A 24,664-nucleotide genomic window follows, 5' to 3' on the forward strand; every position below is an offset into this window, starting at 1 on the left:
CTAACATTAGCTGCAGCACATGAGCACCCATGTCTGATGTCTCGGAACCACATAAGTAACACTGATGGTGTGGTTTTAAACCCCAGCAGAGGAATCTGTCCTTATTCTGCCCAACTAAGTCCTCTTAGATGTTTTTAGAAAGGTGACCTGATCAAAGAAAATGTTGACACTTACATTGACTGATAGCTCAGCTGTGTCACACCTCTCCTCTCCCCTCTTCTTTAGCTTATAATGTTCCAATGTTTGTGGAGAATGTATTGAGTGTTGATTTTAAGTCAAACTCAAATTGGAAATATAAGCTATTGTTCAAGCCGTTTTTGACTTATTTGTGGAAATAGCGTCTAAGCTTCAGGCTTCTGGGTAGGCTTTCCATGGCAGCGGTTGACTGACATTTTAGGGCTGGAGAAGCACTAAGACTGTATTAACAAACAGGCCGCAGGCCCCCAGACCCTTAGGGCAGACCCTTAGGGCCCCATATTCATTGTCAGTTGGATATTGATTATTTTATATTGATTATTATAATTAATAATTTATTTGGCCTTGAGTCGGGTCCTGTCTTGTCTACCTGCTTTATAGAGCGGCCCTGTGTCAAAATTGACATGGTGCATATTCACCACAAATATATGTATAGAGATAGATTTAGAGTATGATCCTACTTTTTAGTGTTAGTTCAGTTTCTAGTTAAGATTGTAGATATTTTTGTTTATATTACTTATTTATTATCTTCGTATTTGAGTTCTTAAGTTGTTTGTATTGTGATTCTTATGTGTGGTTTGGCCTCTCTAACGCTGCACTTCCACTTTGGGATGAATAAAGTACTCTGCCTATATTTACAAAATACTTGACCTTCGTCTTTTAAAGCTAATTATTAAGTTATTAAATCCAAAATGGGCTCAAATTTTAAAGCTGAACTACAAGATGACTCTGGGGTGTGCATGCTGTATACTGTCCAGGTGCTGCACTGTGCCCTCACAAGTGAGTTCCGCCTTTTTTGATCATCCAAAATAAAGTCATTAACAATGCACAAAAATAGATTTTTGGATTCTGTGAATCATAGAAGATAAAAATTGCAATTCTTATGTGAATCGATATTTTCCTCCACCACTACAAATCATAATAACAGCACTAACTTTGTTAGTCAGTACCAAAATTTTCCATCCCCTGGAAGACACTAATGTAGGGGGGCTATCATACATACAAGTATTTTTGGTAATTACAGTTTTGACCAAATAAAAAATGAGAATATTACATGAGTGTCTGGGTTGATCTGTGGAGTGAGTGTGCGACTGTGCACAAAATCTTAAAAAATCCCCAAAAGGGATGTGAGAAAAGAAGGCAAGGTGGTACATGAGGTGCTCTTACCTTTACTATGGCTGCCAGTTTCTCTCTCTCACACATATACACACATGCACACACACACACACACACACACATCCTTGTACTTCTATCTATGTGAGAACCGTCATTGACATAATGCATTCCCTAGCCCCTTACCCTAACCTTAACCATCACAACTAAATGCCTAACCCTCACCCTAACCATAACCTAATTCTAACCTGACCCGTAAAACCAAATTTTAACCTTCAAACAGTCCTTTGAAGTTGTAAGGACTGGCCAAAATGTCCTCACTTTCCAAAAAAGTCCTCACTCTGTAAGTACAAAATGTGTTTCAGTCCTCACTATGTAGCAAGTACAAGTACACCAGCCAGTGCCAATGAAAGATTCATGGTGCAGTGATGATGAAGGCGTCTCCTCTTCTGCTCCATTTACCCTGGTGGACAAATTCTGCCCCCAACCCACGCACACGTACACACACACGCGCGAACACACACACTTACATATGCACACATACACATACGCAGACACACCAACCCAGGACCTGTTAAGAAGAAAGAGAGCAGTGATGCACACAGCTGTGGGGTACTTACTCACCCTTAACCTTCCCAGACGTGGGCCCACACACACACACGCACACACACACGCACACACACACACACACACACACACACACACACACACACACACACACACACACACACACACATATCCAGGGTGTCAAGAGACTGATGCTGCAGACTGCTTTCTAGGCTGTCTGGCAGACTCAGTGTGTGTGTGTACAAGTATGTCTATATGTGTGTGTGTGTGTGTGGAAAAGATCTTTATTTTTATTCTCTCCTGTGGGAGTATCCCTCATAAGAATAGAAAAAAACAGGTTTAGGTTGGGCGTGTCATGATCAGGGTTTAGTTATTGGCTAGAGGGAAGGAAGAGTCAGTAAAGAACTATTTTATTATTTTCAGCAGTTTCTGTGTTGCACTTCTGTCCAAACAAACAGTTTGTCCTGTAAGCTGACACATAACCACACATTGAAAAAGCTACTTTACTTAATATAGCCTATTAAGTACATTTTGCTTCCAGTACTTCTGTACTTTTACTTCAGTGAAATTTTGACTGCATGACTTGTCCATGTAATGGAGTATTTTTATAATGTGGTATTGCTACGCTCAATACTTTCTTCCACCACTGGAGATTAAATGAGGGATAACATGTAAGATCCCCGGCTGATTAAATTATGTAAAATAATTTAATAAAGCAATTAAATTAATTAACTCTGTGTCTTCCCCACTTTTCCAGGTGAACATCTGAGGGTGTGTCCTCAGGGTCCAACCTGTTGTACCAGCACCATGGAGGAGAACCTTGGCGGTCTGAGCACCCGAGAGACAGAAGGACTGATCAGAGAGGCTGGCAGGTCGCTGCAGGCTGCCTTCAACGCTCTCCACAGGAGCTTCGACAGTAAGTAGGATGTGTGTGCGTGTTTGCAGGATAGACATTACTGGCTTAGCTCAATACCAAAGCTTCAGCTCTGGGCCCAGAGGAGAGTGACATTTGAATGTTGTGTATTTGTGAATTTGTGTTTGGTACAAGCTCTGACTGTGCTCAGTTCTCAATATTGCAGCTTCAGTAGTAATGGTGTGTGTGTGTGTGTGTGTGTGTGTGTGTGTGTGAGGCAGAATGTGTTTGTATCCTGTGCGTCAAGGGGACCCCTGACTGGGTGTTATAATGAGAGCGGAGTCAGCCAGACACAATGAAATGTGATAAGCCGATCCCCTGATCTCAAAGGGGCACACACACAAACAGAGGGGTGTCCCCTGGGGCAGTGGCTGGTTCAGCTAATGAGCAGTTGACCCACTGAGGAGCCGAGTCTGCAGATCACTGCACATCAGAGAAATGGGGGGATGGAGGGAGGAAGAAAAGAATGAAAGACTGAGAAGTGTCACCAACAATAGGGAGATAGACAAATGCAGCAAGTGAGAAATGTGTCATTAATACTGAGTAGAAACAGTGAGTCAAATAAAAAATGGAAAATAGAAGAAGAAAAAAATAATGAAGAGAAACAGAGAGCAGGAGGAGGACTAGTCAGAGGAGGGGGAGGAGGACAGTATTATTAGTCTCAAGGCAGCAGGCCACCTCAGTAGCAGTAACGTGGCCACCCATCTGGTTGTGGTTAGAACAGGCTGGCACTGGTCCACAGCCTTTGAAGCATGAGGGAAAAGCCCAGACCAGTATACTGCAGAGACAGCTAGCTGACTCCTTTATTCTTTCAGTTTGACCTCCCTATGGCTTTGGATCCATCTGGCTGCAAAGACATTTTCAGAGAAACCTTAACCTTAACCTTAAAAAATATTGGGGAGATCACAATGGGCAGAAATTCAGTCAGTGTCAGTACATCCAAAACCATTGTTCATTGATATGACTGGCCCGAGGACCAATTTAATTCCTTATTCATTCTTTATTAACCATAAGTATTTAAATTGCTATTTACTGAATATTTTTTCTTTAAAATAAAATGACAATTAAAGCTGCACTAATCAATATTTCTAAATAAACAATGGATCAAATGACTGTGTGTAATGTCGCTCATAGTGACAAACCCACAGAGGATTATCACCCAACGCTGCAGTTACTTTCAGCTCTACAGAGCATTTTAGTATCTTTCAGCTCATTATTTTGGTTTTATGGCTTGATTGTTTTGTTTCAGTCTCTTTGCTCTCATTAGTGACATTTACAGAGGCAACAGGCAGCTGTTTTCAGTGAAAAAGATCTGATAAACCCCCTGTAAACAACCAGCGCCAGCACCAAACAGTGCATAAACAAAGTTAGCGACTAGCTGGTGAACATAGTGGAGCATTTAGCAGCTAAAGAACAAAATATTTTTCTTAGTAGTTAGTGAAGACCAAAACACAGCTAAAAAGATAGTGACATTGGACTTACATTAATCAGGTGGACAGAAACACGACTCCAATTAAATACTAATGTTTCTCTGCGTCTGCTGGATGTGTAAATTGGCAACTGTTTGCTATCATGTTAGCTATATCAACTTTACAAGGCCATGATATGTCAAAAGCATGTGTATGTTCAGCTTGTTGTGGAGTTCTTCCTCCAAGTGGCCAAAAAAACAGATTTGTGCTGCTTGTGTTATCAAATATTGCAGTTTCAATTCACCTTTTCTAATTCAAGTTGTCATAATTTACTACTCAGTTCATCTCTGTCGTTGTTGTTTTCTTCCTCTGTCATCTTTTCCTCTTATTTCTCTGCTTGTCAACTCTTCTTCACCTTCTACCTTTCTTTGTCTATTGTCCTTCCTTTTCCGCCTACCGTCTTTTTTCCGTCCCCAGCCTATTTCACTGAGCTGCACAGTCATTCTGAGCGCTCTCTCCAGGAGGTGCTGTCTCCACTCGGCCCTCTGTACTCCCAGAACACTCGTCTCTATGGGGATCTCTACACAGACCTGAGACTTTACTACCGGGGCTCCGCTCTCAACCTGGACGAGACGCTATCTGAGTTCTGGTCCCGCCTCCTGGAGCGCACCTTTAAAATCTCCACTCCCACCGATGTGAGTAAAGATACAAGTTCAACCAGGAGACTTTGCCACATTTTGAATGCAAGACTGGTGTACAGAATGATGAAAAAAGCAATCTTATGACTAAAAAAAGGTGCGATAGTAAAGCATAAACCACAGCACTGATTGGATAACTGAGATGAAAGGGGAGAGGTCACACCTAGGTCACAATATGGCAGTCTCAGTCATATTTTTGATGTTTAATAATAACAATCATATGAATTATACATGAAAGTTATTTGAATGGAAATACTTGAAATTTGAATCGACACAATTGAAGGATTTGGTGAACTAGTTCTCCTGATCCATTCAGCTGCTAACTGAACTGCCTCTTCTTCAGCCCCTGTTTCTGTTCTGGCTCATAAAGTGAATGTGATAAACATTTGCACAATGTGAAAAGCTGATAAAATTTCCATTTTTAGATACATCACTTTTACGGCAATGTTTTTCATCTATTATTACACTTAAATGCATAACCATAAGCTGATTTGTGTTCTACCGATATGGAGGAGAAACTTTTTTAAATCTCTCTTAATTACATACTTATCCAGGGTGCCCTGTGGTTTAAGAGGCTGATCATGTAATCACAATGTCCTGAACTCGAGTCTGGCCTGGGACCTTTCTTGTATGTCATCCCCCATCTCTTTTTATTTATTTATTTTTCTAATTTCCCTTTTGAATATACTTAATAAATCAACATTACTCAGACATTTAACATTGAGTTTCCAGAAGCCTTTCTGGTCATTACAACTGTGTGTACTGTGTCATACTGAAGAGATCAAACCTGAGAAGATAGATGTATTCTGTCTGTTCTAGTTTTTGTTTTAGCATCAAAACAGGTGAAGATTTGCTGATTTAGAACTCTGTGCAGATCACAAAGAGAAGATTTTTTACAGATTTGATCTAATAATTTTCCTTTGTGTGTAATTTGGAAAGGAGTGGCAGCAATTCTATCTTTATCATCAGTGACAGTATAAAAACACCCACATAATATTATGTTAAACCCAACATTAAGTACGTTCCTTGTTCTCGTTCTCTCAGGTGCAGTATAGACATTAATAATCCAAAATCTTTGTCCAGAATAAAAACAATTGATCAGGAGAAGTCTACCCAGTATAATATCCCTTTGTTTGATAATAACTACATCATGATTTTTAAAGAAAATGTCAGCGTTATCTGCACAGATAGAGATCACAGAAACTAACAGCCATATCTGTGCTGCTTTTGAGTCGCAGCTCTTGTAAACACAGAAAGTCAAGATCAGTGTCTAGCAGATGATCTACAAGACATTCCCCATCTCTCCCTCCCCCTATTTACTGTCAGCTCTGTACTGCATGCTATCTAATAAAGGCAAAAATGGCCAAAAAAAAAACTTAAAAACAATAACATACGTCTCCTACATTTTCCCCCTGTCACCTCTGTCTGGTAGGTCAACCTGTCAGAGGACTACCTTGAATGTGTTGCTAAGCAACAGGAGACACTGCGGCCATTTGGAGACATCCCCCGGGACATGAAGGCGAAGGTGATCCGGGCTTTTGTCACAGCCAGGTCGTTTGTCCAGGGGCTGATAGTCAGCGGAGAGGTGGTCAGGAAGGTCTCACAGGTGAGTGTGTGTGTGTGTGTGTGTGTGTACATGAGACGTAGGGAGAGACAGTGAGGTGGACAGAGAGAGACAGGATGAGCCAGTGTGAGAGAAACTGAGAGTCAGTGTTTGTGTCTTTGTGAGAGAAAATTGTGTGTGTGTGTGTGAGACTAAGGCCTGCTGGGCTGAGTCCCAGGAAAGCAGATATGATGGATGTGTGGTCGTCACACCCTAACTGCCAGAGAAAATGTCTCCACCCTAAAAATCGGAAAACACAAAGATCATCAAAAATTAAGTGTCAGACTCTGCCATCAGAACAAAGCTCTCATTTGGAGGTATGACAACACTGTTGTCAAATTATGGGTGTGATGATGTTTTTCAGCTCTCAATGCAGTTTTTTCCCAATGCTCAGACATGCAGTGTCTGATGTGACTATCTGATTGTTTTCTTCTGTGTGTATTGTTGTGAAAAGGCAATTGTTAATGTAAAGTAAATATGCTAGATTTACTGTATGAGTCTCAATTCTGCCAGGACCTTACCAGTGATTTTTCATGTTTTAACCTCTTTTACACAACTCGCATATTTACAGTATTCAGTTACACACAGCTATTCATTTTGCACAACATTCTGCTTTGTTTGAGAAATGTTAATGTATTTTTCCTTACAGTTACAGGCATCCATTAGTTTCTATTCATTTCCATAGGATGTAATAATCAGAGCGCATTCTTGAAACTAACTTGAGTTGTGTAGTCTATCACAGTGAACCTCATGTCTGCATTCATTTTTGTCAAAGCTACATAATTGTTATTGAGTGCAGACTTTTTAAATCAGGCAGCACTTAAACCACATTACCACACAATGATAATGAAACATTGACACAAATGAATGCAGACTTGATGTTGATGACAGTGATGATGAGTCTGTGGACCAATTTTCATACTGCACAAAAATAAATGTGTGAAGGCCAGTAGGAAAATGCATCCAAATATCTAAAACCATATAGCATACAATTGAAAACAGTTTGCAAAAATGTAGTTTAAACATACTGGTGCGGTCCCTTAACTACCTGCCCTCATTTTGGAGTTGCTTTTGGTTTTGAGTGTCCCTCCATCACATCTGTGCGGGGTAGTGGTAAAATAACTCCACTGTGGAACTGCACACCTTTCATGACTTGCATACATAATCAGAAGCTGACAGTGTAACAGAAACTATGCACTGCATGAAGGCAGACAAGGAGGGCGATCATTGCTTATTTGTTCAGGTTGTGTCCCCTATAATGTTGCAATAACGCCCTCTACTGGGTATTTTTCCTGGGCTATTTGTTCTCTGTTATACATAGCCCCCATGGAGATAAAATTCCCTGTTGAAAGGAGAGGAGAAGAGCTAAACAGCCACTTCACAGAACAAAATTTTTAATTGGGACACCACAACATTGAAATAAAGAAACACCTAGTATAAATATACTCTCCCAATCATCATAAGTAAGTGACTCTGGATATAAATGTTCTTCTTTCACTACTGGCTCTGAGGTTTGCGGGGCTGACTGACTTGTCGAACCTCCCTAGGTTTCTCTGAGTCCAGAGTGTACGAAGGCCCTGATGAAGCTGGTTTACTGCCCCCACTGTCGCGGCGTGGCCTCCGTCAAACCCTGCTCCAACTACTGTTCCAATGTCATGAAGGGCTGCCTGGCCAATCAAGCTGACCTGGACCCCGAGTGGCAGAACCTTATAGGTAAGATTCAGGCCATAAATTATATATTGTAGAGTAGAGCTGGAGATAATCCAGATGTTCTTATTAATGGATGCGTGGATCCCTGGAACAGACATTGGGCCTCATGCAAGAACCACTCATATGAACAGACTGGTTGTTTGATTCTCCACAAGGGAAAAATCATAATGGCTAAATCTGAATGATTTTACAGTTTAAATATGATACAGAAATTAACTAAAATAAAATATAGAACTAAGACAAACTTAATGCAAAACTAATATTCTATTCTCCATATCATGATCATCATTGCTTGCCCATTTACTGCAAAGTTATTTAGATTTCATGATTTTTTTGGCATATTTTAGCATACTGAACTCACTCACTCCAATAGCTGCCTGAAGGTCTTTATGCAGGTCGCTGTCCAGTATGATCCTCTGTTGCACCTAACAGTGTAACATCACCTACTGTTGCTATAATATCATCCCTTCTTATATCTCAGCCAATGTCTCATGACCACCTCTGATATTAGTCATGGACTGCTTTGCTTTAGAAACATGTTATTTAGCATCTGACTTCACATAGCCTAAAGTTTGTCCAGTAAATAGAGAGTTTGGTAAATCTGACTCATACGATCGGAGAATACAGTAAGAGAGATTTAGGCTAGAATACAAAAAAATTCATGTATGAGGTCCACTGAGTGTAAGTTAAGAATGCAACTGCAGATGAAAAGACTAATATGTCTTTGCTTGAATAACCAAATATGCATTTAAATGTTGGGCGTTTAAATGTAAAGAATAACATGATCTATAAAAAGTTTTGAGACAGTCTAAAAGTCAAAGTGATAAATATACTGTTTCAACTGTGCAACAATGAATATTACTGCACTGACTAAAGTAACTTCTTTGCCACCACAACAACTTTCAACAACTCTAAAATCATGTATACCACTAGTATGGATTTTCAAAATTACTTATGATAATGTTAAAGAACACTCGTAGTTTTTAAATACTGCACTGCAGTTAATGTACTGGTAAACTGTGATTAAGTGGCTTGGGAGCAAATCAAATTTTGTGCCCCAAAAAACTTGCTGAGTTTATCAAAAATTCTTCTCTTCTCTTTTGCTTCTTCCTCCAATCAGACACCATGATCCAGGTGGTTTCTAGTTTCAGCACGGAGCCCAGTCTCGATGTGGTTCTCTCCTCCATCCCGGCTCGAATCTATGAAGCAGTTCTCTTCCTACAGGAAAACATGGACACATTCACAGCAAAAGTAAGACGTCTCACTTTGTCTCATCACTTATTAATTTCCCTGGCAGCATTTTTGTCTCCAGTCAGATGCCAGCTCGTACTTATGTCTGCGATGCTGCACCCTTAGAATTATCACCTCTTCACCTCTTTATCAGATTGTTGGTTGAATTTGATCATATATCAATGTCTGTTTATTGGACAAGCAGTGAGTGCAGCTATGAACAGTCTTGGTCTTGTTTTCGAAGCCAAGCTGTTTTATTCTTACACTTTGTTAAGTGCAGTTTATTTTCAAGCTCTGTTTATGTCTGTTTACAATAACCTTAACATATATATATAAACCTTCAGTACTTATCACCGTAGGCAATATTAATGCTATGAACACTTAGGCCGTGGACTAGAAAATGAATCTGGTTAGGCAACCCATACATGGCAACCAGCCTAAACATCCTCACAGTTTGAAACACTCGTCTATGGCGACATCTAGTGGATATGTTTAGTTCTCACAAATGTTGCAATACAGACTAACCAGTCATTTCTAGAGCCTTTGTGATTTTAGATGATAAACTTCACAGTTCACAGCTTCTAGTATGTGTTTGTGTTGATGTGTGTGTTTTTTGTGTGTAGGTGTACCAGATATGTGGAATTCCAGGTGAACCAGGAACAGGAAGTCCCACCCTTCATGAACAGAGGAAGAAGAGCGGCTCCCTGACCGCATCAGAGTACAAACCCTCTCCAACCGCTGGACTCAGACTAGAGATGCAGGTGTGTACATGTACATATACTGTATATACTGTAGGTCTAACTCTGTAAATGGAGAGAGATGTGATTTTACATTAATGATTTTAGTCTACAACAGGATTTCTCTTTGGTGTTCAAGGTATAGATGTAGAGAGTGAAATGAGAGGAAAGGGTTATTGTGGGATGAGTTGTAGCATTGATTTTTTTGTGTATGAAAATATGTATTATTTCATGGAAAACAGATGAATTTATGGTTACCAGTTATTTTTTTATGTGGAGACTACATCCCAGGTTGTTATTGTATATGTTGTATTTAAGTGCCTTTGTCAAGTCTTTTACATACATTTTATGTTCTTCTGTTGCTGTTTACATTTTGAAAGGGTATTAAATGTGACTTGGGACTTGAGACTCACCTGTGACATGGAAAACAAAAAAATTGTTTCTGTTCTCAGGTGTCAGACCTGTCCAGTAAGCTGAGGGAGATGCGGCAGTACTGGGTCCAGCTCCCTGTGGCACTTTGCAGCAAATTGGCAGCAGGAGGCGCCGGTCAGGATAAATGCTGGAATGGCATTACCAAAGCCAGGTGAGGAAGAAAACCTGCTCCAGGAAAACATGACAGACCAATCACAAGCATGCTTAGATTTGAATGTGACTTCAAGCACCAACTAAATCCAGCATATTTGTTCCCCAGCATATTTGTTCCCCAGGCTTGATATGGTTTGACTAGATTACATTTAACCTAAACATTAAAACATTTATTTGGTTTGCATCAAAACAGGATTTGCTCTCCCTTTTCAAAGCTGGAATTTTCAAACTAATGAACTCCTCCCAATGTTGTCTATTTAGGAGTATTTTGACAATTTCTTCTTTAGTTTATTCCCATTTAGAGTCTTTTCATTTTTCAGTTACATTTCTGTCCTCTTCAGAAGAGCTTTGTGAGACTGGATCCCTGATGCATCATGTGTGTATTCATTCCTGGATTTTATACATTTCTGACTTCAGTCCTTGAATCTATGATGATGCTGATGATGTTCCTGCAACCAAGCTTTTAAAACAACCACTCCTCCATCTTCCAACAGAAAACTGGATTGTAGAGTGTTGAATAAAACACTTTCAAGATCTGAGTCTGTTCAGCACAAGTTTTATTCATGCAGCATGGAAACAAGATGTATTACAAAAAGGAAACTCATGTTCTTTAGCGCTTAAAAGCAAAAAGAGATTTCTGGGGTGAAGAGTATAAAGCAACGAGAGGAGATGACTAGCTTCTGATAAAGTTGCTATGATACAGACCAGTTCTCTTCTTGTTGAAGGCCATGTGTATCCTTTGAATCATAACAACAAGGCAACAAGCTATTTCTTTTCAGACAAAACAGTTGTAAATTTATTCTAGGGTGTTATGAACTGACATTTCTTCCACATACAGCGATTCAAAAGCCTGTGGAGATTCACATCCTGCAGCACAAGCATTCATGGCCACACACTTACACACTCCTGCACGTCTTTCAGCCTCCCTTAAGCCATGTGCAAATGGATTATAGAACAATTTGATGCCAAGTTGATATGTATACATGTTATCTCACCCCACTCCACATATACAAACACACACACACACCTCGCATTCTTTAAAATGGTTGGATTACAACCAACTGATGAGATTTATGCTGAGCAGAACACTCAGAAATATATGACAGTCAAAAGGCATGAAATATAGGTGTGTGTGTGTGTGTGTGTGAGAGAGAGAGAGAGAGAGAGTGTGAGGGAGAGAGAAAGAAAGAAATGTGAGAAATGCCATGAAATATAGATGAATCGCTGACTGTGTGTGACAGATTAAGGAAATATGAAATTTGTGTGTCGATGTGGCAAAGTGTGATGAACTGTTTGAAACTCTACAGTGACATCTCGTGGATTTCTTGAGAGCTCAATAAATGTCCCACAAAATTTCAATTCTAATACATTTTCAGCATGGAAGATGAAATATAGGGTTGGAGTATGGAGTTTAAATAGGATTATTTAAAATTTTAAGCAGCTTCAATAACAGCGTTTTAAACCTAAATTGAGGCACTTTTTGAAAGTGAGGACATTTTGACTCCTCACATCTCACTTCTCACTTCTTAAAAGGGACATTTGGGTTTTCAATTTTGTAAAGAGTTTCATGTGATATACTACATAACAGTTAAGTTTCAAGCAATAGAATGTTTTTATTTTAAAGAACATGTTTTCATGGGTAATTTTGCATACATTTACATATAGTAATATATATATGATATAAATATTCTTATTGATATGATGATATTGATTTTAGCCATATTGCCCAGCCCTAAGGTATGATTTGGGCTTAAATACGTAGTTTTTAGGTTAAAGGGGCAGAAAAGTTGTATAGCTTAAAGCCTTTTGTGGCTCTAGAGGGAGCTGTGTGAAATCTGATAAATTGCCTCAAGTGATGTCACTTGAGTCAGTGTCTGTTGGCACTGAAGACTACAAGTTTGAAAATGAAAAAAATCTGGGGGTCTGGAGTTAGAAAGAAGTGAGCTCACCAGACCTCTGCCGCCCGCTCTTCATCTCTGCTTCAGGCTAGAAGAATGCATGGAATAAAAAAGACGATATTTCTGGTTCTGCGGCATCAGTGTTGATCCTTTTTTAAAAACTGTCCATCGTGAGTCCAACAATGTTACAGGAGTGCAAAATCGGCGGAGTACTCTTGTCAGTGAGGGTCCTCTGAAGCATACGTGTGTGTTTGTTTGCTTGTGTGAGTTGTATTCCTTTGCTTCAGTCTATCTGCTGACCAGACACTGTCAGCACAAAATGCCACATCTAATTTACAAAATTGAGCAGAGCAGGGCATATTTACTGACTGAGTGCAGGCATGTGTTTTCAAGTAAATGAAATATTCAAATAGAGCTGTGCTTCAAAAAATTACCCTTTCATTAACAAGATCTTCTCCCGTAAACCCATACTGAAGTTTTTTATTTTTTTATGCCCTAATGATGTTGACACACATTCTTCCCGTATCCTTTCTCTCCTCCAATCAGGTACCTTCCAGAGGTAATGGGTGATGGCTTGGCGAATCAAATCAACAACCCAGAAGTGGAGCTTGATATCACAAAGCCAGACATGACCATCCGGCAGCAGATCATGCAACTCAAAATCATGAGCAACAGGCTGAAAAACGCACTTGATGGCAACGACGTGGACTTCCAGGATGCAAGTGGGTCCCTTTCTAATATTTGTACTGTAAAAAGTGATAATATATTGCAGTGATAACATTTTATATATGAGACACCTTGTCCATTCTGTTAGGGTTAGGGTTCTCTCTTTCACAAACTCAGCAGTCTCACACATACATGCACGTCGTACACCACTCCATTAAAGTTATTTAATGGTCTGATTCCCTATGTTAAACCAGAACTGATGACATCTGGGAACTGAGGACCAAATACTCTCAACTAATGGCTAATAAACTTAATTAAAACATTGATTCCATTCATGAAGGTCAAATGGTCGTAACTCAGTAATTACCACTTACAAACTGAAAAGTGGGAGCTTATCAGGAGCAATTGAAGTTGGCATCTTTCTTGACAAAAAAAGAAAACTCTTTAAAAATAATAACTTTTTAAAAATAAAGTAATAAATAATTTCCCATTAAAAATTAGTTTTCTGTCTCTCCCTAATGACCTCCCTAGGTGATGACATCAGCGGCTCAGGAAGCGGGATGTGCGTAGGTGGTCAGTGTCCCCGGAACAGACCAGGATTATACGCCTACACACCAGACAACAACCGAGTCAGAGGAGCAGCTACGTATCAAACCCGCCTCTGTAGCCTTCTACTTCTGCTCCCATTGGCCATCCTGCTGCTTCAGCGATGATGGACCGCCGCTGCCTCCAATCAGACTGAAGTCTAGAGTAGGGCTGAACCATGGGATGGACAAAAAGAGGTTTGGTGGGGGGGAAGACTGGAACGTAACTTTGCCAAAAAATGAAACAGACATTTTGGGGAATGAATGGAGAACATTTTCTTTGATCAAGAAGAGCAAAAATTGACAGTGACAATATTCTTAATTTTGTTTTGCTCAGATTTAATGTCTTATGTTTGGGTGTGATTCAGTTTGTTGAGCTGGTTTCAATGGATTCTTGTGATGAGGATGGTTGAAAGAAGATGGAGATGTGGAAGACTAAGAAGACAAAGATGAGAATGATGATGAAGATAATGATGGGGATATTGATAATGATTTATTGACACTCTATCAGGTCCATTTAGCTCCAGTTTCCAGTCAGCAGGCAGCAGAGCTCAGTAAAAAAAAAGGTTTAGTGCCCCGATATGTGGTGCGTTCAACAAGGCTTTTTTGTTTTATTTAATTTTCTAACTTGAGTCGAGGTCGACTACCTTAACAAACATTGTGTGAGTTGTAAATGTTTGTGTACATTAGCAAAAAGACTGGCACCATATAGAGCCATGAATGTACAGTATAATACTATATTGGAATGAACCCCCCATAATCTGTGATTTAGTCGTCCAGATGTGTTGGTGTGTGTTGGCATAAACAGATACATTCAGTAGGATTTGTTTGAAATATTGCAGATAAATTATCACACTCCTGAAATGTATGAGATGTTGTGATTGCAAGATTTTACCTCACTTTTACTGTATACCCAACCATTTCAAAAGAAAAAGGAATCGGCCGCTTTTTTAACAACATCACCTTTGTAAAGAAATAAGCTGTCTCATCATTTTATGACAAGGTAATGTTAGGGAGGACTCCTTGTTGAACGCACACCTTCGTTAAGTAACTCAACTCAACTCAACTCAGCTCAACTCAGCTTTATTTATATAGCACCTTTCATAAAAACATGTAGCCCAAAGTGCTTTACGTAGTAAAATTACGCAACACAAACAAACGGATTGAAATGAAGTCTTAGAAGCAACACAGTAGGTCAAACCAAAGCACTTATTACACTGTACACGTTTTTTACATTTTTTGACAGCAGACATTACCCCAAGTACGTTGAACGTTTGTAACAACCCTTTCACCAGGTTTTGTAACTGCATAACATTTAAAGGAAACAAAGGTTTTCAGTTCAGTTCCTGAAAAGTTGTCTTTTTTGTACATACAGTACAGGATATTTGCAGAATATTGACAACATGTATACATTTGCCTGGTGATACATCATTTACTCTGCATGCCTTTCTTACTGGTACATATGGGACTCCTGATTCACACAAATACTCGCACATACACGCATTGACACACACTGGGGTTGTGTATTAAGCTGATTTTTATTCATCAGTGTATTTAATCACACATTTCATTCATTAAACTCTGTTTGATTGTAGCAGTGGATTTTGCCATGTACATTTTGATTTGATTATTATTGATTAGTATCCATTAAGAAGAAGCTACATCTTTATTTAAAGGGACACTCCACCGATTTTACACTTAAAGGTCAGTTTACTCATCATGAGGAGTACTACTAAAAAAAATTGTATAATGTGAAAAAAAATGTATAATGTCTTCTGTGGCTTTGTAGGGAGCTTTCTAAAGTTTGAGAAATAGTGAATATTCATCAGCTTGGATTTGGAGGCTAAATATTTATAACAGTAAGCCTGCGTTACAAACCAGGGGCATCGAGGTTCTTTACCAGGCAGGGAGGGTCAAACTAAATGATGTAATTAAGTTGCATTATGGCAAATGTAGGATCCAGAGTTCATGGAGCTTGATTAATACTAAGGACTAAAAATCAGGATATCTCTACCTCTGTGGCTTCCCAATTGACCATTTTTAGCCACACTGTCAGGCTGTCAGTTTGTCTGTTGGTCCACCACTTTGATCCAAACTGAAATATCTCAACAACTATTAGCTGGATTGCCATGAAATTTGGTACAGATATTCATGGATGCAAATCACGTTGGTGATGTGTTAATTTTTCATCTAGCTCCATCGTTAGGTAAAAATTTTAATTTGTCCTATACTTTGGTTTATGCCAAATAAATGCAAAACTAATGTTATTCTAACCAGCCTCAGCTGTACGACTGTTTTTTTGTTAGCATGCTAACAGATTAAACTAAAATGGTGAACATGGTAAACATTATACCTGCTAAATAGATAGATAGATACCTTATTTATCCCCAGGGGGAATTTTGCATGCTACAGCAGCAGTACATGAACGAACCACACAAAGAACAGGGCAAAAACAAATGTCAAACTGAAGTACTAACATAAAAGTAAAAAAATATGCCCTTTTAAGCATGGGAATACAGGTGTGCAAATTTGCAGTAAGGTGTGCAAATGATGTAATTAAAAAGATGCATTGCACTGTGCCAGAAGGTAAGGAAATGTAAGCATAAAGTCCAATTAGCGAGTCCAGTAAGACCGCAGCAGCCTCCCAGTCCACTGATATCCACCCTGCAACAAGGCGGGGATGAGTTCGCATCATCATTGCAACCATGTCAGTATGCTGACAATAACATTTAACTCAAAGCACCGCGGTGCCAAACTACAGCCTCACAGAGCCTCTAGCATGGCTGTTGACTCCTGTTTAAAAGTCTCTTGCGAGTCCCCCAACTTTATGGAATTGCAATACTAAATCAGTAGAGTACCCCTTTAAGTTTCCACTGCAGGGCCAAGCAAGACCACAACCACTCACAGACATCATCCCACTCCAAATAAGAACATCAAATCTAGGATGATTTTGCTCTTTTTCTAGAAAAGCTCAACTTGCCAGCTGCACTACAGCTATAAATAAACATGTATATCTTGGTAAAAGGCATTGACAAGCCTCATGTGACCCTGTTGCAGAAAAACAGGGCCATGTGTGTGTAGGAATGACAATCCTGCACCAGTCAGGGGGTTTAGAGTTAATGAATGGTTAACTCATTCATTTACTCATCATTATCTGTGATCTCGTCTGATCCCGTCTGTCTGAATTTACCCCTTTTCTACATCACGTGTCGTTCCTGAAATGTGTCTTGTCCTGTAATTGTGAATGATGTGGAAGTAAAGGAAGAATCTGAACTGAATTTTACTGAGATGTGGTAGGACACGTGTAGCAGCTACAGTGTACCACACTGTTGGTTTTACTTGGCTGTGTCTAGACATGAAGAAGATTTATCGACGCCTGAACTGTCTGTCCATTATCAAGGTTTACTCACCATTTTGAGTCCCCCAGGTGAGAGTAACCTCTGAACAAAAGGTTCCACAACTCTCACTGCACAAATTTAAGAGATGTAACTTAACTCTGGATACAGTTAAAATGTAATTGTTCTGCTCATGTGGCAGCCAGCAGGTCTATAATCGATTTTTGGGCCTCCACCTGTGGTTTGAAAAGAAACAGACTCAGTGTTGATGCGTTTTCTAAACAATTTGAAATGCCTCCAACTGCTGGCTTTAAGATAAGAAGCATCTCCCTCTCTGTATCTGCCTCTCACTTACACAAAGACATGTACACAACTCTTTAAGATACTGGTCAATGTGTACAGGATGCAGTAGCCACTGAATAAAGGTGATTGTTGTAGTGGTATGTGGTGTAGTGTCTTAAAAGCTGTTGACAAGTGAAATGTCATGTTGAAAGACTGCAAATGGACTGTCTGGGCTGAAAAATGAAATGTCACAATGTTCTGTACTGTTGTGTTGTTGAGCAGCTTTCCTTTATATAGACAGTGTAAGAGACAGGAAGCTGCAGGAGATGAAGGAGACGAGAGACAGTACAGATACTTCAAAAGTATATTGATCCAAGGCCATCGGGGGCTGAAATGTACCAGAGTTATATTTTCTAGTAACACTGAGTGAAGTTATCAGTTTTCATATTGCAGTTGTCATTGCTGCCACAGCTGTTGCAGAGGGCCCCAAAAACTTTTTAGTACTTCCTGTTCACTTATTGCTCCATAATATTGCCACTAGAGATGCACCGATCCAACTTTTTCTCTCCTGATAATAAATCAGGAGATATTTCAATACCTGTACTCAGATACAGATGCTCTCTTTTCCCCAAATTTAAAATCTGTATACCTCACAATGAAATCTTTTTTTATGTAAGCAAACATGAAGCCAGGGATTGCTGTGGAACTAAAAGCTGAGTCAGTATCGGCGCTCATACCAATCCAGTGTATCGGATCGGTGCATCCCTAATTGCTACATTCATCTGAGAGGAAATGCTGCTTCATTTAAGTAATTAACCTTTTACCACCACCCACTTCTCTGCCTGCGGCATGCCGGAAATGTGATCTGCTAGGAGTATGAAAAGTTACCTAAATATGAACATGTATTATGTGTATTGATAGACTTTTTGGTCATTGTGGTCACTTTCAAAAAGAGTTCCCGATCCAGGGCAGTCCAATAGTGTAGTAAATTCTTAATGTCTAAAATTATCACGAAGGTTTCATGATCAAAAATGTTTCATTTGTTTTAATTTAAGTGGACAGACTCCAAAAGGGGAATGGTTGTTAAAGGGTTAAAGTTGGTCATATAGGTTACTTAATTAAATACCCCGCACACCCACACAGGTGTTTTTACTTATACTGGCTGATTAGACCTCTCGGGTTGAAGTTTGGTGGAGCTGTGCTGAGGTCATCAAAGTTCATAATGGGCCTTTTCACAGCAGACATTTTGATTTTACTCTGTCATAGCCATAGGAAATGCCCAGGTGTGATTTAAACCATGAAAGATGGCTCTGTTCCATTTAGGCATATCTATCAGCCATGTCAGTGAGCCACTGTGCATCACGGCAGAGGCATTATTATTATTATTAGTTACACCTATGGTTTTCTTGCTATGACATATCAAAAGGTCTGCTGTGAAAAAAGCCTCTAAGAATGATAAAGGTTGTCTCACACAAACAGGTACTACAAAACCAATTAAAGTCAATCAAACACAGCCTGCACACACAGTCCTGAGAGGAGTCTTTGTAGTCAAAATAAATGAAAATATCTGTGTGGGTGATGGGAGAACATGAACAATAACCCAGAGCTTGAAACAAGAGACCTAATTGTCGAACTTTTGTAGCTAAAAGTCATAGTCTAGAGAATAAAATCTAAAAATCCAGAGAACGTAATCTAGAGATGTTCAATGTTGCAGTGTCTGGCTTTGGGAATGGCTACTGGTTTGTCTTAGTTTAATATACTTGCAATGATATGCAGTATATAGGACATGTTCTACTCTGCTTCAACAAGCATTTAAAGGCCCTGCATACCCATGATACATCTGCACAGGTGTTCTCACTTATTTAGCTTGATTAGACCTCTTTTGACCTTGTGGGCACGTACAGATTTGATTGGCCCACTCTCTTGTTAGCTTTGTTTGACCTGTTAGGGTGGGACAATGTCAGAATCAGAATCAGAATCAGAATCAGAAATACTTTATTGATCCCCGTAGGGAAACTCTTTGTTACAGTAGCTCGCCTTTACGTCAGTGCACACAGGAGAAAGTACTAGCAAACAATATGATGCACTATAAAACACTCTAAAAACAGGTCAGAAAATAAATTAAATATCTGGTGGGTATAAGTATAAGATAAACTAAGTGTGAAGTACCAAGTGGGTTTACCGGTTGATGATGATAATACAGTATAATAATACAATGTAATAAAATAAGTAATAAGCAGAGGTGCATGTACTGTCGAGAGTAATAGAGGTATATAATATCAATAACAATAAATAAGAAAAACTAACATGGGAAAACTAATATTGCATGGGAGTAGTACACAGAATATTCCGCAATTATTCAATTATGGCAGAGATGTAATGATCAATGTCCAGTTTAGTGACCTAGGGTCATCCAGACTAACCCTTAGAGGGAGGAGTTAAAGAGTTTGATGGCCACAGGCAGGAATGACTTCCTGTGGTGCTCTGTGGTGCATTTTGGGGGGACGAGTCTTTCGCTGAAGGTACTCCTTTGCTTGACCGGCACGTCATGGAGCAGGTGGGAGACGCTGTCCAAGATTGGCGTGTAGTTTGGTCAGCATCCTCTTCTCTGACACCACCGCCAGAGAGTCCAGCTCCACCCCCACAATGTCACTGGCCTTACGGATCAGTTTGTTCAGTCTGTTGGCGTCCGCTACCCTCAACCTGCTGCTCCAGCATGCAACAGCATACAGGATAGCACTGGCCACCACAGACTCATAAAACATCCTCAGCATTGTCCGGCAGATGTTGAAGGACAGCCTCCTCAGAAAATAGAGGCGGCTCTGGCCCTTCCTGTAAACAGCTTGAGTGTTCTTGGTCCAGTCCAGTTTGTTATCCAAGTGTACTCCCAGGTACTTGTAGTCCTCCACAATGTCCACACTGACCCCCTGGATGGAAACCGGGGTCGCTGGTGCCTTGGCCCTCCATAGATCCACAATCAGCTCCTTAGACTTTGTCACATTGAGCTGCAGATGGTTCTGCTCACACCATGAATGTGTACACCTTTATCATTTTATTAACGTCACTTTATCATCACCCACCTTCAACCTGATCAGAGGTCTAAACAGCGAAAAAACTGAAAAACACCTGTGGGAGTATGCACATAGCAAAATCAAGAGAGTCATTTTATGTACAATAATAGTGATCATCTGGAGCAACAGGCTTATGATAACACTTGTTGATTCATTTGCAGAGATAAAGAGGTGTAAAGTCGTGATTTTCCATTGGTCAAGTGTCACACAATTCTTTTCTAGCACACAATGCATTTCTGGCTATCTTGCCTTCATCACTTTGATGTCTGAGGTTGTTGCTGGTTTCCTCCTAGAGTACACAGTCCATTGATTAATAATGTGACTTATAGATCACCATAGATACCAATAGTTTTACAAAATAAAATATTTGCTGGTACTGTAATGTTGTTTTGTATATTTAGTCTCTATGTGATCAACAACTCCTTTCCCATCCCATCATAATGAGGCACGAGCCATACACACCTGCACGTGTCCCTGGGGGGGATCAGTGTCAGCCTTTCTTTAAATAACAGTTTAATTGCTGTACTGCAGTTTGACCGCTGGGCGTCGCTGTCCCGTCACACAGCCACCATGCCGGTACGGGTTAGACCTGACCATTGGGCATTCAGTTTGGGTCAGGTGGAAAAGAACGGGTGATTGGTTTACGATTCGCCATACTCTCTCCTGATTGGACAGAAAGGTGTGAGAAAGAAGAAGGTTGGGAGGAGAGAGAGAGTGTGGAGATCCACCAGCAGTTTATCCGCTTCAGTCTCCGCTGACTCTGCCGGTGCAGCACACACACACACACACACACACACACACACGCACACACTGAGGGCTGAGATGTGACTGTTCACCAGAGGAATACAGCGTGTTTCTGTGGGATTTTTTTCTGTCAGCCGGATAATGGGAGAGGACAGGCGGGGAGTCCTTTTGGCCATCCCGGCCACTTGGGTTGCGGTGCTTCTCTGTGTGATTACTTCGGTGTGCACAGTGGAAGGTAGGTGTGCGAAGAGGGGACATTTTACACTGTTCAGATGATGCAGGGTGAAGGCTTGAATTAATTTATGCACAAACTGTGGTTAAAGCAAAGCTGCCCTGTAAACTAACCTGTTTTGTTGTTTATTTAGAATTATTATAGTTATGATCTTGTAATATTCTTATAGACTTTACAGTTTAACTTCTCTATATAGCTTTCCAACAGACACTTAGCCTACATTGTCATATATAAGTGATATTGCTATAGGATTTATCAAAAGAAGCTTTCTTGTTCGTCAGGTGAGCTGGGCGTGTTTGGTGTTTAATATGAGGGTTATTGCCTTTCAGCAGTGGAATTTTGTATAGTACAGGAATGCAACTGTTCCTCATTGGAGGTTAAAGATACTGTCTCATTGCCCATGTGTCACAGTCCACATATGAAATATAAGAACTTACAGAAAAAAATAACCTGTAGGCTTTGTGTGCTACTGCTCTTCCATGCTATTCTTAAAAATGTGGTTTATTCTACATACAATTATCTAAAATTTTCTCCATATCAAAATTGTCTTTTAATAATCTCGAGGGACATAAGATACATGCAAAATACTACCAAGAATGAAATAACATGACTTTTTTTAGCATAGAGCATTGTATATTATTAGAGGCTTAAATTATATCAAGTGTTCGCCCGTAATCTTATGGCACTTAAAGGTGCGTAATGTTCCAGATATGAATGTATGTACCCTACACATTACTGTGTTTCTCCCTCCTGAGTGCACTGTTGTAGCTCCATTAACACACACACTGCTGCTCACCTGGAGCAGCAAAGTGAAGCATAATTATACCTCACAGGTGCTCAGTTACTCCATGTAGTTGCTGCCACCTCCCCTACTTCTCCTCCTCCCACTCTTCCCCAACATCACCTCATGATCCTCCTGCTGTTTCCCCCCGAAGCATCATCTCCCCCTGCTCTTTTCCAAACATCACCTTCTGCCTCTTTTGTTGCACCTCTCCAAGTATGACCTCCTGCTGAGCATCATATACTAAAGCTTCTGCTCCTCCACAAGCATCTCCCACTGCCACTGCTCTTCTCCAAGCATCAAATTTTACTCCTGCTGCTTTCTTATGCTTCTCCTACCCCTCTCCAGGCATTACTTACTGCTTCTCCCTTTGCTGCTTCTCTTGCTGCAGTATGACCTCCTGCTACTTCTCCCAAACCCTTACCAACTGCTCCCTTTCTGACTGCTGTAGCTGCTGTTGCTACAAGCATTACCTATCACTCCTTCTCCCCAAGCATTACTGTGTCCTTACTCTTCCTAAGATTCACCTCCTGCTTCTCCTGTTGCTCCTCTTTCTTAAGATTTGCCTACTCCTCTTCCTTCTCATCAACCATGACATCCTGGTCCTTCTTCTACACCTCCCCAAGCATTACTTACTGCTTATCCCATTGCTCCTCACCAAGCATCTCCTACTGACGGTCGTGCTGCTCCTCCTCTGCCGCTCCTTCTAGTGTTCCTTCCAAAGCATCACTTATTGTTGTTCTTGGTCATTATCCCCAAACATCACCTCCTGGTACTGCACCTCACCAAGCAGCATCAAATTCTTCTCTTGCTGCGCATCCTCAAGCATGACCTCCTGCTCTTTTTTCTTCTCCTCTCTGAGCATCACCTACTGTTTCTCCCTTTGCTCCTCCCCAAGCATCACTTCTTGCCCCACCTGCTGATCTTTCTTACACTTCAACTACTGCTCCTGCTGCATCCCTTACTCCTACAGTCCCTCCAACATACCTAACTGGTACCCATGCTACCTCCTTTCTGTTCTTCCTGCTACTCATCCCCAAGCATCTCCTTATTCTCCTACATTTTTTTTATCAGTCTGCAAATAAGTCCTCCAACTCTCCAGCTTGCTCCTCTTCACATTCCTTTTGCTTCCTGTCCTCCTGCAGCATCCCCTATCAAGCTCCATCCCAATTCCTCTACTGCTTCTCCTCCTGCTCCTCCTGCTGTTGCTGCTGCTGTCCCTTGCGGAAATGCTAGATTAGTCTACTGCTGTGTTTTAATGGTGCGCGTAATGATGGGCTCCGTAGTGAGTCTCCCCCAATATGAGACATGTAAATGTGTTGAAGGGCAGGTCTATTTTTATTAAACATAACTTTGTGTGTGTGTGTGTATGTGGGGGGGGTATAGATATAGATAGAGAGGACAGGTACAGTGTGGGTGGTGGGTTGTTTTGTGGTCACGGTGGCCTTTTCATGGTAAGTAGGTGCCTAATGAACTGATGTATAAACTGATCTGAGTCTGCTGGTGTAAAACAGACCCACTACTGACAAAGTCACTGCTATTATCTCTGCTCTGTGTACACGTTTACACTTCTCTTCTATAAACTTTCAGACTTTATTTCCCAGAGCCCAACAGATACGTGCACTGGGCTGATATTATTGGCTATTAGCTTCTCACAGGTATAACAGTATCAGCATATATGTTGGCCTTTAAGTAACAAGAAATAGCAGTAAATACCAAAGGTATGTTGTATATAAAGTCATTTTTGATTGGAGTTTAATCTGTTGTAGGGATGCAGCTAACAGTTTTTTTTATTATCAATAAGTCTAATAATAATTTTTTGATTGATCAATTAATGGATTTTGGTCTATAAAATATCAGGAAAAAGCCCATTACAATTTCCCAGAATGCAATTGGATGTATTCAAATAGCTATTTTGTCTGACCTACAGCTTAGAAAAGCTACACCTTTACATTTGAGAAGCTAGAACCACCAAATCTTTGTCATTTTTGCTTAGAAAATTCAGATTATCAAAATTGTCGCTGATTAATTCTCTCTCCACCTACTAATCAATTAATCTAATTGTTTCAGCTCTAATCTGTTGACATACAGTATATAATGGAGTATATATGCTTCCCTGTAGCTTTCATTGCATAGAAAGAAACAAAAAAGTATATCTGGAATAGAGTAAATTAATACATACTGATGAATAAGTCATGACAGGCTGTTTTAAATCTAATCAAAAATTCATTAAAACAGGCTTGTCCAAAACACACAACTTAATTTAATGTTTATTATAGCAAAGTATTGCACTGCAACTAATGAATATTTT

General features: G+C 40.1%; 2 protein-coding genes across 4 annotated transcripts in view; both read left to right on the forward strand.

Moving 5' to 3' along the window:
- Positions 1–17,686, forward strand: part of LOC122877645 (glypican-1-like) — a 41,719-nt gene extending 24,033 nt beyond the window's left edge. For both annotated transcript variants that reach the window (XM_044199475.1, XM_044199476.1), the window contains 9 exons: positions 2,633–2,791; positions 4,675–4,892; positions 6,328–6,501; positions 8,046–8,211; positions 9,329–9,459; positions 10,062–10,199; positions 10,628–10,758; positions 13,205–13,380; positions 13,856–17,686. In XM_044199475.1, the coding sequence (XP_044055410.1) occupies positions 2,633–2,791; positions 4,675–4,892; positions 6,328–6,501; positions 8,046–8,211; positions 9,329–9,459; positions 10,062–10,199; positions 10,628–10,758; positions 13,205–13,380; positions 13,856–14,037 (1,475 nt within the window). In that variant the 3' untranslated portion in view covers positions 14,038–17,686. The remainder of the gene's footprint in view (positions 1–2,632; positions 2,792–4,674; positions 4,893–6,327; positions 6,502–8,045; positions 8,212–9,328; positions 9,460–10,061; positions 10,200–10,627; positions 10,759–13,204; positions 13,381–13,855) is intronic.
- A 2,771-nt stretch (positions 17,687–20,457) lies between these two features.
- The window catches only part of LOC122877644 (ephrin type-B receptor 1-like), an 83,199-nt gene continuing 78,992 nt past the window's right edge, over positions 20,458–24,664 (forward strand). For both annotated transcript variants that reach the window (XM_044199473.1, XM_044199474.1), the window contains exon 1: positions 20,458–21,575. In XM_044199473.1, the coding sequence (XP_044055408.1) occupies positions 21,482–21,575 (94 nt within the window). In that variant the 5' untranslated portion in view covers positions 20,458–21,481. The remainder of the gene's footprint in view (positions 21,576–24,664) is intronic.

This window comes from Siniperca chuatsi, linkage group LG6, assembly GCF_020085105.1.
Source record: "Siniperca chuatsi isolate FFG_IHB_CAS linkage group LG6, ASM2008510v1, whole genome shotgun sequence".
In the NCBI taxonomy this organism is placed as follows: Eukaryota; Metazoa; Chordata; class Actinopteri; order Centrarchiformes; family Sinipercidae; genus Siniperca; species Siniperca chuatsi.